Source organism: Triticum dicoccoides, chromosome 1B, assembly GCF_002162155.2.
Source record: "Triticum dicoccoides isolate Atlit2015 ecotype Zavitan chromosome 1B, WEW_v2.0, whole genome shotgun sequence".
Classification (NCBI taxonomy): Eukaryota; Viridiplantae; Streptophyta; class Magnoliopsida; order Poales; family Poaceae; genus Triticum; species Triticum dicoccoides.
In genome coordinates, this window is record NC_041381.1 from 177403953 (window position 1) to 177417460 (window position 13508).

At 45.5% G+C, this 13508-nt stretch overlaps 1 protein-coding gene across 1 annotated transcript; it reads right to left on the reverse strand.

Moving 5' to 3' along the window:
* Window positions 1-2397: 2397 nt before the first annotated feature.
* Window positions 2398-9628, reverse strand: LOC119326552. The gene is made up of 2 exons (XM_037600188.1): window positions 6779-9628; window positions 2398-2952 (listed from the first exon to the last, which is right to left on the reverse strand). The coding sequence occupies exon 1, from the start codon at window positions 9039-9041 to the stop codon at window positions 7386-7388; it is 1656 nt and encodes a 551-aa protein (XP_037456085.1). The 5' UTR covers window positions 9042-9628; the 3' UTR covers window positions 2398-2952; window positions 6779-7385.
* Between the last annotated feature and the right edge of the window lie 3880 nt (window positions 9629-13508).

Here is a 13508-nt window from a genome sequence, read left to right on the forward strand (position 1 = left end):
CTGAACATGCTCACATACAATTAGATGTCAGTTTAGACCTTTAAAAATAGTCTCATACTGGCATGTATGGTAACTTATTTCATTCTATGCTTATTTAACTACCATTTGCATTATCCAGATGACTGTACTGTTTATCTGTTGTGTGACCTTTTCTCATAGGATCAGTCGTTGATTTTGACTGGCCCAACTCGTGGACTCGTGTTACTAGATGGTATATATATTGAGGTAGATCTTAATATCATCGACGAGCAAGGGAAGAAAGACGAAAAACTTAGCAAGGGACTGTGTACGATCGATGGCATATTAAGGGGAGCGAGGGAACATAGTCATGTTGGATGTGCCGACCTTGATAGCAGGCTGAGCAACCTGGAGGTGAAATTTGCAGTAGTTAAATATGCTGTGGAGGCTACCCTTGAAATCAAGGTCCTCAATGGAGATTTCTGTGGAGAAATCACAGCTTGCACCTCCACCATTCAGGATCGTCTTGTGCTCCATGATAGCAAAGCAGGTGGTGTTATCTGTGATGTTAGTGGAATACTCCAGTTGTGGCGCCGTGTTGTAACTGTTGGCTTAGAGGAGACGCTTTTGTTAATGCTTGCTACACAGGCTTGTGATGTTGCAACTGCCTCGGCCACACGGACTCTTGTTTTTACTCCAGAAGTCAACGGTTCAACGGAAGGGGAAATTACTGTTGGTGCTGTTAAGTTGCTCATCAAGGTCAACTGGTCATTGATTATTTCGTTGTAAACTTTGATGTTCCTATGCTTAATCGAGCTACGTAATGGTCCCTAAACTGGTGGTGATGCATATGCCACCTCGATGTACCGAGAATATGCCACCTCGTCAAACCCCACCAGTTTAGTCCCTTTTATTGTGGTGATGCATTATCCGAAGTAGTTGAAGGATTTACACAAGCGTCAACCAGTGAAGTTTCTATTTTGGATAATAAACCTTTATGTTGAGGAGTTCTCAGGGCCAGTTCTTTTGTTGGCTTTTATAATAAGCTGGAATAACCTTCAAAGGCACTAAACGGTGGGGGTAGACGAGGTGGCATATTCTCAGTACATCAAGGAGCTTACGTTCACCTTCAACTACAAGAAGCCAGATTACTGCAAAACTCAAGACGGTTCTATGGCCAGATGCACACATTCGGTACCCTTGCAAGTGAAGTCAGGAATGACGAACAGGTGAAAATTGCCCTTTCAAGAACGACAGCAACAGTGCTAGAAGGTATACTTTTTCCATCATTATCTCGGCACATTATGTGTGGGTTCAACAGGAAAAATGAGAATGAGCTTATAAACAAGCCAATTGATGATATTGCCAAAGTAGAGAATGAACCAGTGGAAGTCCTTCAGGCACAATGTCACTAACTGAAGCTCCTATTGCAAATTGATTTTTGGGGGAAAGGAAAATTTCATACCAGCACCACAAGAAGGCTTCCCGACATATGAGAGTCTTGTGGCTCACATTGGAGTTGCTATGTACATTCATGAATCTGACAGATAGGTGCACATTCTCTCATGATTTTTCACAACTTTCTGGACCCTTGCTGAAAAGGCGGCCTGTCTTCTAATTTTTTGTTTTCTAAAACTCACAGTGTCTTGGTTGTTAGTTATAGTCCTTGTTGTAGTTAGTCATGCTGCAGTTAGTCAATGAGTCAAGCCTTAGTGAAGATCAACTCTAACCAATCCCTATAATCAGTTATGAGGAGTAAACTACATGACTAACCGGACCTAGCCGAACTCGCAAACCGCGCCGAGTAAAAATTTCACCACCTCCTTCTCCCGCCTGCGCGGCCACCCCTTCCCGCCGCTGCCATCCCTACTTGCCGCAGCCACCACCGATGCCTACGACTCCGGCCGGGATGGATAACCAAAACCCTTCTGCCACTCCGTCGGCTATTGCTGCCGGTGCGTCGCTGCCAGAAACGACCCCCGTGCTGCCCGCAGATTGCGGACAGTCACAGAGCAGAGTTTTACTGTACAAATCAGGAACCATTCGACAGTGCAGGCTGAAGACACAGTCACTGAGCAGAGTTATACTGTCCACATCAGGAACCATAAGACAGTGCAGCCTGCAGACAGAGTCACTGAGCAGATTTTGACACTACGTTACAATCACTGAGCAGATTTTGAGGCGCATTGAAGCTGTGGTGCTTTCATGTGAGCTCAGACCTTGCTTTAGCGAATGATATCATTGAAAAATCTACAAACAGAAAGATAAACCATAGTGAATTAAAAAGTGGACTGATATAAACAAAACTACAAAAGTACATGCGTAAACACTTCAGAGATGAAAAGGTTATAATTATACGAAATTTGTTGATTCTATCTTTTTTTGTTCACGTTTTGTTCATCACTTTCAACTCCAACAAGAAAATCCTTGATGCACATGTACAAAAGTTATGTGATATTCGTTTAGGAATATATTTATCAGTCATTTTCTAGTTCCATTACTCAGAATGAAACCAGATAGGTCCGAAAATGTCATGTCCAGCATGTACCAGAAGGCAAACAAGAAACTAGGAAGATAAAAACAAACTATTCGAATGAGAGTTGCTCGCAGGCAACCGAAGGTGAACTAGAGACGAATTACATCGCGATCTGCAGCTTCGGTTTCACTGAGCCCGTGGACATCATCTTCTTGACCCTTTTCATCGGCGCCGCCCCGGGTGATGGAGACCACACCCCCATCTCCAGAACTGAGATTGGGCTGATGATGTTGTGCTTCCCTGTCTTCTTCTCGCTGGTAGGGGACGCCGGTCCTTCATCGTCTGACAGACTGAGACCCCCCAAGCAAGCTTGCGTGTCCAGAGAGGTTATCCACTTTTTATCCTCAGAGGCTGTTTGAGGTAATGCAGCAGGTGATTCAAAAAGGCTCCCAGCTCTCTTTGTTGCTGGGCAGAAGTATCATCCATGATCTTAGCGCCTGCAGGATGCTCCACCCTATCTGTTTGAAATCAATCCAAGGAAGATAGTCAAAAATCATGTTGTTTCTAAATTTCCAGATGCATCAGAGAACCGCAGCATTAACCATGTTCAAAACTAGATGTTTCTTGTTAGAAACCCATAGTTTCGCTACTGATTCATAAGAGAGGGTGTCTGGTTTGTTAAAGAAACTGTGCATGATGTTCCAGATAGCAGTGGGCACCACACAATCAAAGAAAATATGAGTGATGCTTTCATCACAGGAGCAGAAAAGACATTCTTTACCTCTATCTATATGTCTTTTAAGCAGATTATCCTTAGTCATAAGCTTATTATATCCCAGGAGCCACAGAAAAATGTTAATCCTGGTGGGAACAGATAATTTCCAAACAGCAGGAATGAAGACTGGCTGCACCCCGCAGAAATTAATGATTGAATAAAGAGAGCTAGTCGAGTAAACACCATTGTTTTCTAATTGCCAGATCAGGGCATCTGTATCATCAGAGAAGTTAATACTTTTGGCTATTTCTAGTAGCTCATACCACTTCTCCATCATAGGTGGAGAAAAAGACCTCCTAAATGAAAGTTTGAGGGATTCCCCATCCCAGGTAGGTTGGATAGTAACATTTTTCTCCTCACAAATGAGGTAAAGATCCTAGAATTGCACAGCAAGGGGAGCTGTGCCTATCCAAGTATCTTCCCAAAACCTAATCTTAGAACCATTCCCCACTACCCATCTATATCCAAATTTGATGCTCTTGATCACAGAAACCACCCCTTTCCAAAAGATGGAGGCATTGGTGGAGGAGCTCAAGAAGATATTTGGTGAACTGGTGTTATACTTGCTATCAATTACCTTTTTCCACAGTTTCCCTTCCCCCTGAATGTACCTTTTGAGCCAAGAGCCAAGGAGGCACATATTGACTTCTTTAAGGTTTGGGATGCCTAAACCCCCATATTCTTTCTTCATGCAGATCATCCCCCAGTTGGCTAAGTGGAGTTTTCTGTTTCCCTCAAAATCACTCCAGAGGCAGTGAGCCATTTGAGTGTTGATGAGATCCAGAGCCCACTTGGGAAATTTAAAGAAAGAAAGGAGATAGATAGGTATACTAGCTAGGCAAGCTTGAATTAGAATTAGCCTTCCTCTATATGAGAGGAGCTTACCTCTCCAACCAGCAATCCTTTTAAGGATTTTATCAATCAATGGTTGAATATCTTCCCTCCTAAGCTTATCATAGTGGAGAGGCACCCCTAAGTATTTAATAGGAAAATTACCAATATGGCAGCCAAAGATCTCAACAAAAATACTAGTTTCATCTTGGGATAGCCCTATTGGTACTAATTCACTTTTACTATAGTTAATCTTCATTCCTGAAACCTTTTCAAAGCAATGGAGAACCAGCTTAAGGTTATTAGCCATCTCCTGATTTGCTTCAGAGAAAAGGATTGTGTCATCTGCATATTTCAGGCAAATGACTCCTCCGGGGCAGATCCTATTCCCAAGCCCACTAATCAAATTGGCAGTGGCAGCTTTGTCTAGCATTTTGGTGAGTGAGTCTACTACCAGGTTGAAAAGAAGGGGAGACAAAGAGTCTCCTTGTCTCAGTCCTTTCCCAGTGGTGAAAAACTCTCCAATAACTCGGTTGAGCTTCACAGCAACTGAACCCCCATGGGTGATTTTATCAATCCAGGAGAGCCAAAGCTCTCCAAACCCTCTAAGCTTAAGCATCTCTGCCAAGAAATCTAAGTTCACCATGTCAAAAGCTTTTTCATAGTCTAGCTTTAACACTAGGCCAGGATTTCTGGAGCTGTTAACAGAATGCAAAATCTCATGTGCAGTAACCACACTCTCTAGGATGTACCTCCCTTTAATGAAGGTTGTTTGATTACTAGCCATGAGCCTGTCCAAAATGCATGGAAGCCTATTGGTAAGGACTTTAGTAAAAAATTTAAAACTACAATTAAGTAGACTGATTGGCCTGAACTTTTTCATATTGACTGCATCTTTCTCTTTTGGAATGAGAGTGATGATGGCGAAATTCAGTCTATAGATGTCTAATTTTCCTAAGTAGAAATCATGGAACAGAGCCATGAGATCCTTTTTAATCAGATCCCAGAAATTCTGGTAAAACATGAAGGAGAGTCCATCAGGGCCAGGGGCCCCATCAGAGTATGAGCCCATAACAGCTTTCTTGACCTCTTCCTCTGTGAACTCAGCTTGAAGTAAGGAATTTTCATCCTTAGAGACTTTTTCTTCAGGCTTGAAATAATCATCCTTGAGTTTGAAACCTTCTCTACTTTCTTTCTTAAAGAGATCTTTATAGAAGTTGGGAGGCAATGTCCATCATCTCTTTCTCCTCAGAGACTAAGCCATTAGGGCCTTCGAGTTGATGGACCATTGTTTTTCTCCTCCTTTGGTTAGCTACAGCTTGGAAATAGGCTGTATTCCTATCTCCTTCTGTAATGTATCTGTCCCTGGATCTCTGCTTGGCTTTGGTTTCTTCTTTCAGCCAAAGCTTAGAGATTTCTAGGTTAAGGAATTTGAGCCTTTGCTGATCTACCTCGGAAAGTTCAGAAGTCTCAGCTTTGATGTCTAATACATCATATTCATCCATGAGATCTTTTTTAGCTTTTCTGAGCTCAGCTTCAACATTCTTGCTCCATCCCCTAGAGACTTTCCTAAACCTCCTAACCTTGATCTGCCAAATTTCTATGGCAGAAGAACCTTTAGTAGGTTCATTCCAGTTTTTTTCTGCAAGATGTTTAAAATCTTTCCTCATCAACCACCATTTTTCAAATCTGAAAATATTGGTCCTAGGGGTCACCCCTACTCCAGAGTCCCATATGATTGGTGTGATCACTCCCAATCCTAGGGAGGGCTTTGGAGGATGAAAGAGGAAAGATACTGTCTAATTCAGTGTTACGGAACAGCCTATCAATGGTAGACATGATGAGGTCTGTCTGATTGCTGGCCCAGGTAAACTTTCTACTAGACATCTTAATTTCCATTAAACTCCAAATATCTATCCAGGCATTAAATTTATCACACCATTTAGGATCTACTCTACCATTAATTTTATCAGCCTGGTATCTAACTAGATTGAAATCTCCCCCTAGGAGAGTAGGAGGATGATCTTCAATAAAGAGTGAATGTAGCTCAGAAATGAAGTCATCCTTACCCTCTTCATAGGGGGAACCATAGACAGTAATGATCCTAATTTTAACTTGCTTAGGTTTGTAAACTAGGAAGGCTGAAACAGAGAAATCTCTAACCTCCCAGTTAATTAATTCAAAAATATTATTATCAAAACCTACTAAAATACCTCCAGCAGTACCTTTAGCAGGGAGGGATCCCCAACTAAAATCTCTATTACTTACTATGGATTTCAGAAAGGAATCAGAAATCACCTCTTTTTTGGTTTCTTGGAAACCAATCAGAGCAGGTGAGAGCTTGTTAACAGTATCAATGATGAGAGGTTTTCTACCAGGGGCTTCTATCCCTCTAACATTCCAGAAGAGACAATTCATTTAATCCTACATTTTTTTGGAGTGCTTGCCCCTTATATGGTTGCAGACTTTAGTCCACACCTCCTCATCAATGATCATGTCATCTAGAGAAAGATTAGAAATGCAACTACTGTCAACAAATCTATTGTCAACTACATGGCTTGGTGATGTTATCTCAGAAGAGAAACCTAGGGTCTTCTGAGAAATATCATCACCTTCCATGTCAGTTGCATTAGTGACCTTGATAGCTAGGGCTTCAGAAGTGTCAATTCTAACAATATCAGCCACAGTGCTAAATTTATCATCTTGAAGAAGAGAGAAAGAGTTTTTGTTGGCATTACCTTTGCTTTTAGGTTTTTCCAGGTTTTGAACCTCTTTGAGCTTCTGAGCCCTCTCCAAGATGGTTCTCCCCCCTGTATCAACCCTCTCGTTGTCTCTGGTAACAGGAACTGGCCCCCATTTCTTCTTCTCTTTAAGTGGTTGTGTTGTGTGTGGAACAGTCTCTTGGTCTTGGCCTTGGAGCCCCTGAATCCGAGAGATCTTGAAGAGTGTCTTCACCCTCAGCCACTTCACAGTCAGCTATATCATAGTTGTAGTGCCCAGTGTCATCAACCAGGTCCATGTCTCTAAGCAGGTTGAAGCATTGCTCTTCATCTGGCAGATCTTTGGTGATGAGATCAAGAAGCTCCCTCCTAGCTTCATGTAGCGGAGGTGGCACACTGTCCATCAGCCTAGTTGGTGAAGCAAGCATTTCACCCTCCATTCCTGCCCCTGGTAGTCCACATTGATTTCCAATCTGGGTTCCAACCCCCCTCCCAAGTGAGGTTAGTGAGGAGGTGCTTGTCCTGGATCCTTTATCAGAGCCATTGTCAGAGTTTTTTGAGCTTTGGCTCTTGTCAGTGCCAGGAGCATCTTTGGTAATGTCACTGGTAGGAGCTTGGTTGTTCATCACAGAGCCCCCTGATCAGTGTTTGGTTCTACTTCTATCCCTATCATGTAGAATTCCCCATCCAGGAAGAAGAGCCTTTCTAGAGGGATCCTACTACTGTCTTTACACACCACTTTGATCCTGATTAATTCATAGAAGGTTTTGAACATGTGTTCCCAGTCTACATCAACCAAGAGCCCAAAAACTGAGGCAATCTGGTCTAGGACAGCCCATTCACACCACTTGGGATTCATACTCAGGAGCCTGACCCACACTTGTTGACCCTCAGCTTGAGCCTCTACCTTTCCATTCCATTCCTCTACATTTACTGTGACCCCTTCTTTTGAGAGCCCAAAGCAGGGGTATCCGGCTACCTGAGTAACAGGAATCTCAGGAGGAAACTTAACTAGGAAGGACCATTCATCTAATGACCTGATCTGCCATGGCCATCTAGTTTTGTAGATGATGGTGAATTCTGCAGCTAATTCCTCTTTTGCAATGCCGCCCTCCTCCACATGGACGATTCCAATGTTTTGCAGTGTCCCAATCCTCTGAGCATTGACATCAGGCAGCTCCACATGGTAGAAGCCAAGTCCAGGGGCCGCGCTTCCAATGTATCTTGCTGTCTGGTGCGGTTGCTTCCTCACTGGGCATACATCAGCAGCATGAGAGATCATCTTGCAGATTTGGCAGGATTTGGGCTTAGCACAGTCCACAGCTGGGTGACCAGGATCTCCACAGTTGAGGCAGATATCAGCAGAGTAAGCTTTCAGATCTGCCGCAACGTCGAGCAGGGTTTTCGCAGATCTCTTTGCTGCTTGCTTGCTCGGACCTCTCTGTTGTTGTTGCTTCTGTTGGCCTGCAGGGTTTGGTTGCCCTTTGGGGAAATTTTGCTGCCCCTGTCCGCCCATCTGCGCTTGCGATTGGGGTTGCTGAACCTGGATTCCTGGCCCTGGCGGTGGAATGCCTCCCAGACCTCCAAATCCAAACCCTTGTTGCTGCGCAGCCCACGGGGGTGGAGGGCCTTGCCATTGTCCTGGTGGTGGAGGATAATTTCCTGGGAGCTGATTCGGGAAACCCCATGGTGGAGTTGGGTATCCGAACGGGAATTTGAATTGGGGGGAAGGATTCTGATCAAGCCCCCAACCAGGGGGCCGTGGATTGCTGCTCCCTCCCCGTCCACTCTTGTTCTTGGATTTCCCCCTCCCTGTCCCTTGCTCAGCCATGGCCTCTCCCTCGAAATTTTGGTCGGTGCCTTCTGCGGATGTGGTGGCTGGCGGCGGGGTGGGAACCCTATAATCTGCCTCCCACAGCTGGCTGAAAAAGGTGATGTCAACCCCGCTGCTACTTTCTGTGATTGTCTTAGGGAAGGCGGAAAGGGGAAATGCGTTTCCCAGACAGCGTATGGAATTCAAATTCCTCCCCCTTTTCCCTCTCTGAGCCCCTCTTCCCTTATCGGTGATCCGAATCCAGTGAGGGGGACGGCAAGGCTGGAAGGATTGATCGCTGTCGCCGCAGATCAGCGAGGGTGACTCGGCAGCTCTCAGGCTTGCCCTGACCACCAGAGAGAAAACGAATCCTCCATCATCCTGCAAATCCAAACTAATCTGCGGCTCCCTCTGAGATTGAAAATCCGTCACTGCTCTTCCACCTGCAGCGCCCTGAACACCCTCCATTTCCTCCTCTGCGCTCGGGAGGTCGAAGCAGCTTCCTCCATCGCCCAATCCAGAATGAGATCTGCAGTAAGAGGTTGACCTCTGGCGAAGAGCCTGTCCCTCTCTCCTTGATCTTCGACATCGCCCTTAGGGCCAAGTAAAGCCGAGCATCTCGAACGCGACCCGCAGAGATCACCGCATCCCTGGCTGCCCTCGTCGCCGCCCTTTGCAGCCTCCGCGTCTCCTCCAGCAGTCTCTCGATCTCTTGATCTGAGGCCACTCTTCCCCCATCTCCTTGATTCGCCATGGGTTGATCTCACGAGCGGGCCGAGTGGAGAGATCTCAGCCCTCTCCGGTGAGATCCGGAGCGCAACCCCAAACCCGGCCTCCGTCAGATCTGACGCCCGGCGCAGAGGAAGTGGCCCCTGCGCGGTTGCCCCCGAGGCGCACCTCTGCGGCGGAGATGTGGTGGCTGCTAGCGACGGAGGGGAGGTGGTGGAGGAGCGCCGGAGCAGTGGGGAGGTGGAGGTGCGGTGGTGAGGTGGGAGAGGCGGGGGCGAGGGCGAGAGCGAGAGCGGAAACTAATTATATGAACCATTCTTTTTCCCCCTATGTTCGCCATGATTCAGGATTTTAGTGAATATGAGAGAGATTTTTTCCTTGTTCGCGAAAGCCATTTTTTGTTTCACGTATATTCTTGTTTCCACAAAAGTTCATATAATTAGTGAACCTTACGTAGGATGTTGGGTAGCGGCACGGAGGGCCTCCGGAGTCGCCCCGTGAGCGACCAGGGAGGCGAGCACAAGTGGCCAATACTCCCTCCTATTTTGTTTATAGTACACCCAATATTTTTTTTTTGTTTTTTTGTTTTTAGAGTGCATTCTAAGGGATGTGAGGCATAGCAATTAAAATAAAACGAGGAACCTTCTGTTTTGCCTGAGTGCACTATACACAGAATAGAATAGAGTATACACCATTAGGCCATAGCATATTGGTGTCCGTCAAACACAAATTCTTCTTTCCGAGAATCATGGGAAAGAAGTATGCCCTCTGGCCAAACATGTTTGTCGCCTACATGAGCATGCAACTTCGCCGAAACGGCGTCACATTAGTAATATGTATATATCATTGGATTCTTCCTCAATGATGGTGCCATCCATTTCACTACCCGTCATTAACCTCCAATACCAAGCTGATACTTCCGAGTTCCAGCGAAACTACTGAGGAAGGAGTACGACATGCGAGATAGTGAAAATATTAGTATATATACATCTTGTATGCTTGGCTCACACTTGGAACTTCATACTCAGCAAGCTCGATCGAGCTGCCTGTCCTCACTAGCTGCTGATTATTCCATCTAGCCAAGCTGAATTAACAGCACTATAGCAGAAGGTGCTTGGCTGAACAAGGCAATATGGCACTCGATCCTGCAAACCAGCTGTATAATGAGCTGCCGCAAGCTGCACCGGCACCAGAACCTGCACAGGCGCAAGGGGGCCATACCTCATGGTGGCACAGCGAGAAGATGGTGGGAACCCAGATTGAGCTCCTGTTGTTACTCTACGTCGTCATTGGCGCCATACAGGTGGTGGGCAGCCGGTGCAGGCGCAGCATCAATAGCGCCTATATCAAGTACCCCCTATGGATGGCATACTCTGCCAGCCAACCCTTGGTGGCATATACCCTTGGTGTTATGTACAACTCTCGGTTCAAAGAGACCAAATCTCTGCTCACTACTCTGTTTGTTGTCGTCGCTTTGGGGAGAGTGAACACGATGACAGCTTACAATGTTGATGACAACAAGCGGTATGCCGGCCAGTTCTTCCGGCATGTCCTGTTTGTGGCGAGCTACATGTCCATGGCCATAACCATCCCCCACACATCCGGGTTTAGAGGTTGGTACACTCTCATTTACTCCCTGATCGGGATATTCATGCTGATCTTCTTTCTGACCATGAATGGTGGAAGGACTTGGGCGAATATCATGGCAAGTAGCTTCTCAGACAAGGGGAGCTTATACCTCCAAACGCATATGAAGACTGAGCACTTGGTAGAACCAACCTATGATCCAGTATCTCTTGAAGGGTACAACTACCTTGTTTTTTCTTTCGATGAGAAGAAAGAGCACCGTAAGGACGAACAGGAGAATGATGATGAAGAAGAAGAGGAGAAGAAGATTGTGGAGGTGAAGGAGAATGATGATGATGATGACGATGATGATGATAAGGAGGAGAAGAAGCTGGTACTGGAGGTGGACGAGAAGAATGAGGAGGAGGAGGAGCAGGAGCATGAAAAGGATGATGAAAATGATAGAGAAAAGGAGGAGGAGATCGTGGAGGTGAAGGAGAAGGACGATGATGACGAGGAGGAGGAGGAGGAGGAGGAGATGAAGGAAATGGATGATTATTATGATGAAGGGGAGGAGAAAAGTGATGATGAGGACGAACCGAACCATATTACAGTTGGTATGGTATGGAGTTCCTTATCAGGTCCGTTCAGTGGAAGTGAAGGTCTACGTCTGAAGGAACTGTGCCTTTCCTTTGCCTTGTTTCAGCTATTACGGAGGCGTTTCTTTGGGGCCGATTGCCCTGAAGCAAAGCTTCAGAAAACGCATGACCTGGTTTTCAAAGGATTACTCTTGGATGTGGAGAGAAACTACAAAGCTGCATATAGGATAATTGAGACAGAGCTGGCTTTCACCTACGATCATTTCTTCTCCACCACTCATTCCTTATTCAGTGGACATGGTGGCATTAACTTTTTCATGAGCTATCTTTGTGTTGGTGCCATATATCCTTCAGGAATAGCTGCATTGATCAAGCATCTCCTGCACTATAAACAGGAGTCTCTCAGCTCACCTAGTACGGTGCCATGGGGAAGAACAGGCATACTGATATGTGTAGCACTTGTCATGCTGAGTTTCGCACTGGAGCTGCTACAGCTTTATGTTCTTATTTCATCCGACTGGGCTAAGGTAGAACTTGCCAATCGGATTGTCTTTAGGAACGGCAAGCCGCTTCCAAGATTTGTGCTCCGTACTCCGCTTCCAGGACTATACTTCAGGAAAAATCTCCCACAGTTATTTGGTTATTGGCAGAATAAGATTGGCCAGCACTCACTAATTAAGGATTTGCACGGAAAATCATTCATTGCTGACCTGGTGGGGTCTTTGTCTTGTTTGTTTCAGTCCCTTCATGCCTATACTTCAGCTTTCCCTCGAGGATTTGAACATCGTGGTGTTAAGAGCGCAGATCGCATTCCATTGACAAACAACATCAAGTTGGCCGTTGCTCAAACTCTCAAAGAGAGCAATGGTCAACTGTCGTGGGCAATATCATCATTGCGACGGAATTTTCAAGGTGAAGAAATTCCCTTATGGGAATGCAATCACGAAACTCCTGCCAGAACCATGTTGATTTGGCATGTTGCAACTGAGTATTGTGTCATGGCACAGTCTCTTGAGACTGCAGAGCTAGAAACTTCTGTACTCAACCATACCGTTGCCCAACAAATATCAAGTTATTGTGCATATTTGATGGCGTTTGTGCCAGAACTGCTCCCAGATCATCCTTTGGAGACCACAAGATTGTTTCATGAAGTGAGGAACCAGGCACTAAACTTGTTGCGCAAAGACAGGACCCCAGCTGAGAAATACGAAAAGATGAGAATCTATAACCAGCAACATGAGACAACCTTTGCGGCGGGGATCCAGTTAGGGAAGAAGCTTCAAGAAATGGGAGATGAGGGCAGGCGGTGGAAGATACTGGCAGATCTCTGGACCGAAATGATATTGTATGTAGCTCCATCGGACAATGCAAAGGATCATATACAGCATCTGGCAAATGGAGGTGAGTTTCTGACACACCTGTGGGCGTTGCTCTCCCATGCTGGCATTCTAGAGAGGGATCAACAGATCCATGGCCATCCTCCTGCAGAAAGTTCAGCTCCTCATGAAGCAACAACCTATGCTGATGAGCAAACGTGCAGAAATGGTCAGCAGCTGGATCCTTCCGTTCAAGCTACAAAGCTACAACAAACGGAGGTAGAAATGACTGCATCAATGGAGTGTCGAATTGATATTTCTGAAGTTTCAAGCTCCACCAAGCAGCCCTGACTGAATAAGTGTGAGCACTCTTCACTGTCAGGTGGTATAAAATTGTGAGAGTTCAGTTGTTTGCTATTAGTCAATCTGTTTGATGCCTCCAGTTGTAAGACCTGTTATGACAATCTAGTTGATTTATGTTGCTTCCAGTAATTTACTGTGCCTTTCACTCTGTAATATGGTTGTGATTTGTAAGTGCCATGCATATGCTGAAATGGATGCTAACTGCACTATGGTTTTCAGGAAACATTGGGTTTGGTCAAATATGTTTACGCAAGAAAATGTAGGGCAACACGTGATTCCCCGTGCTTTTTGTTAGAAGTTGGGTTATGCCCAGCATGGCTTAGGTTCGCAATGGTTATTTGCCCTGTGGCGTTGGTCCAAGT

Bases quoted from the DNA above. Each gene is read 5' to 3' on its own strand.
- LOC119326552 (XM_037600188.1), bottom strand. From the start codon at position 9,041: ATGGAGGGTGTTCAGGGCGCTGCAGGTGGAAGAGCAGTGACGGATTTT.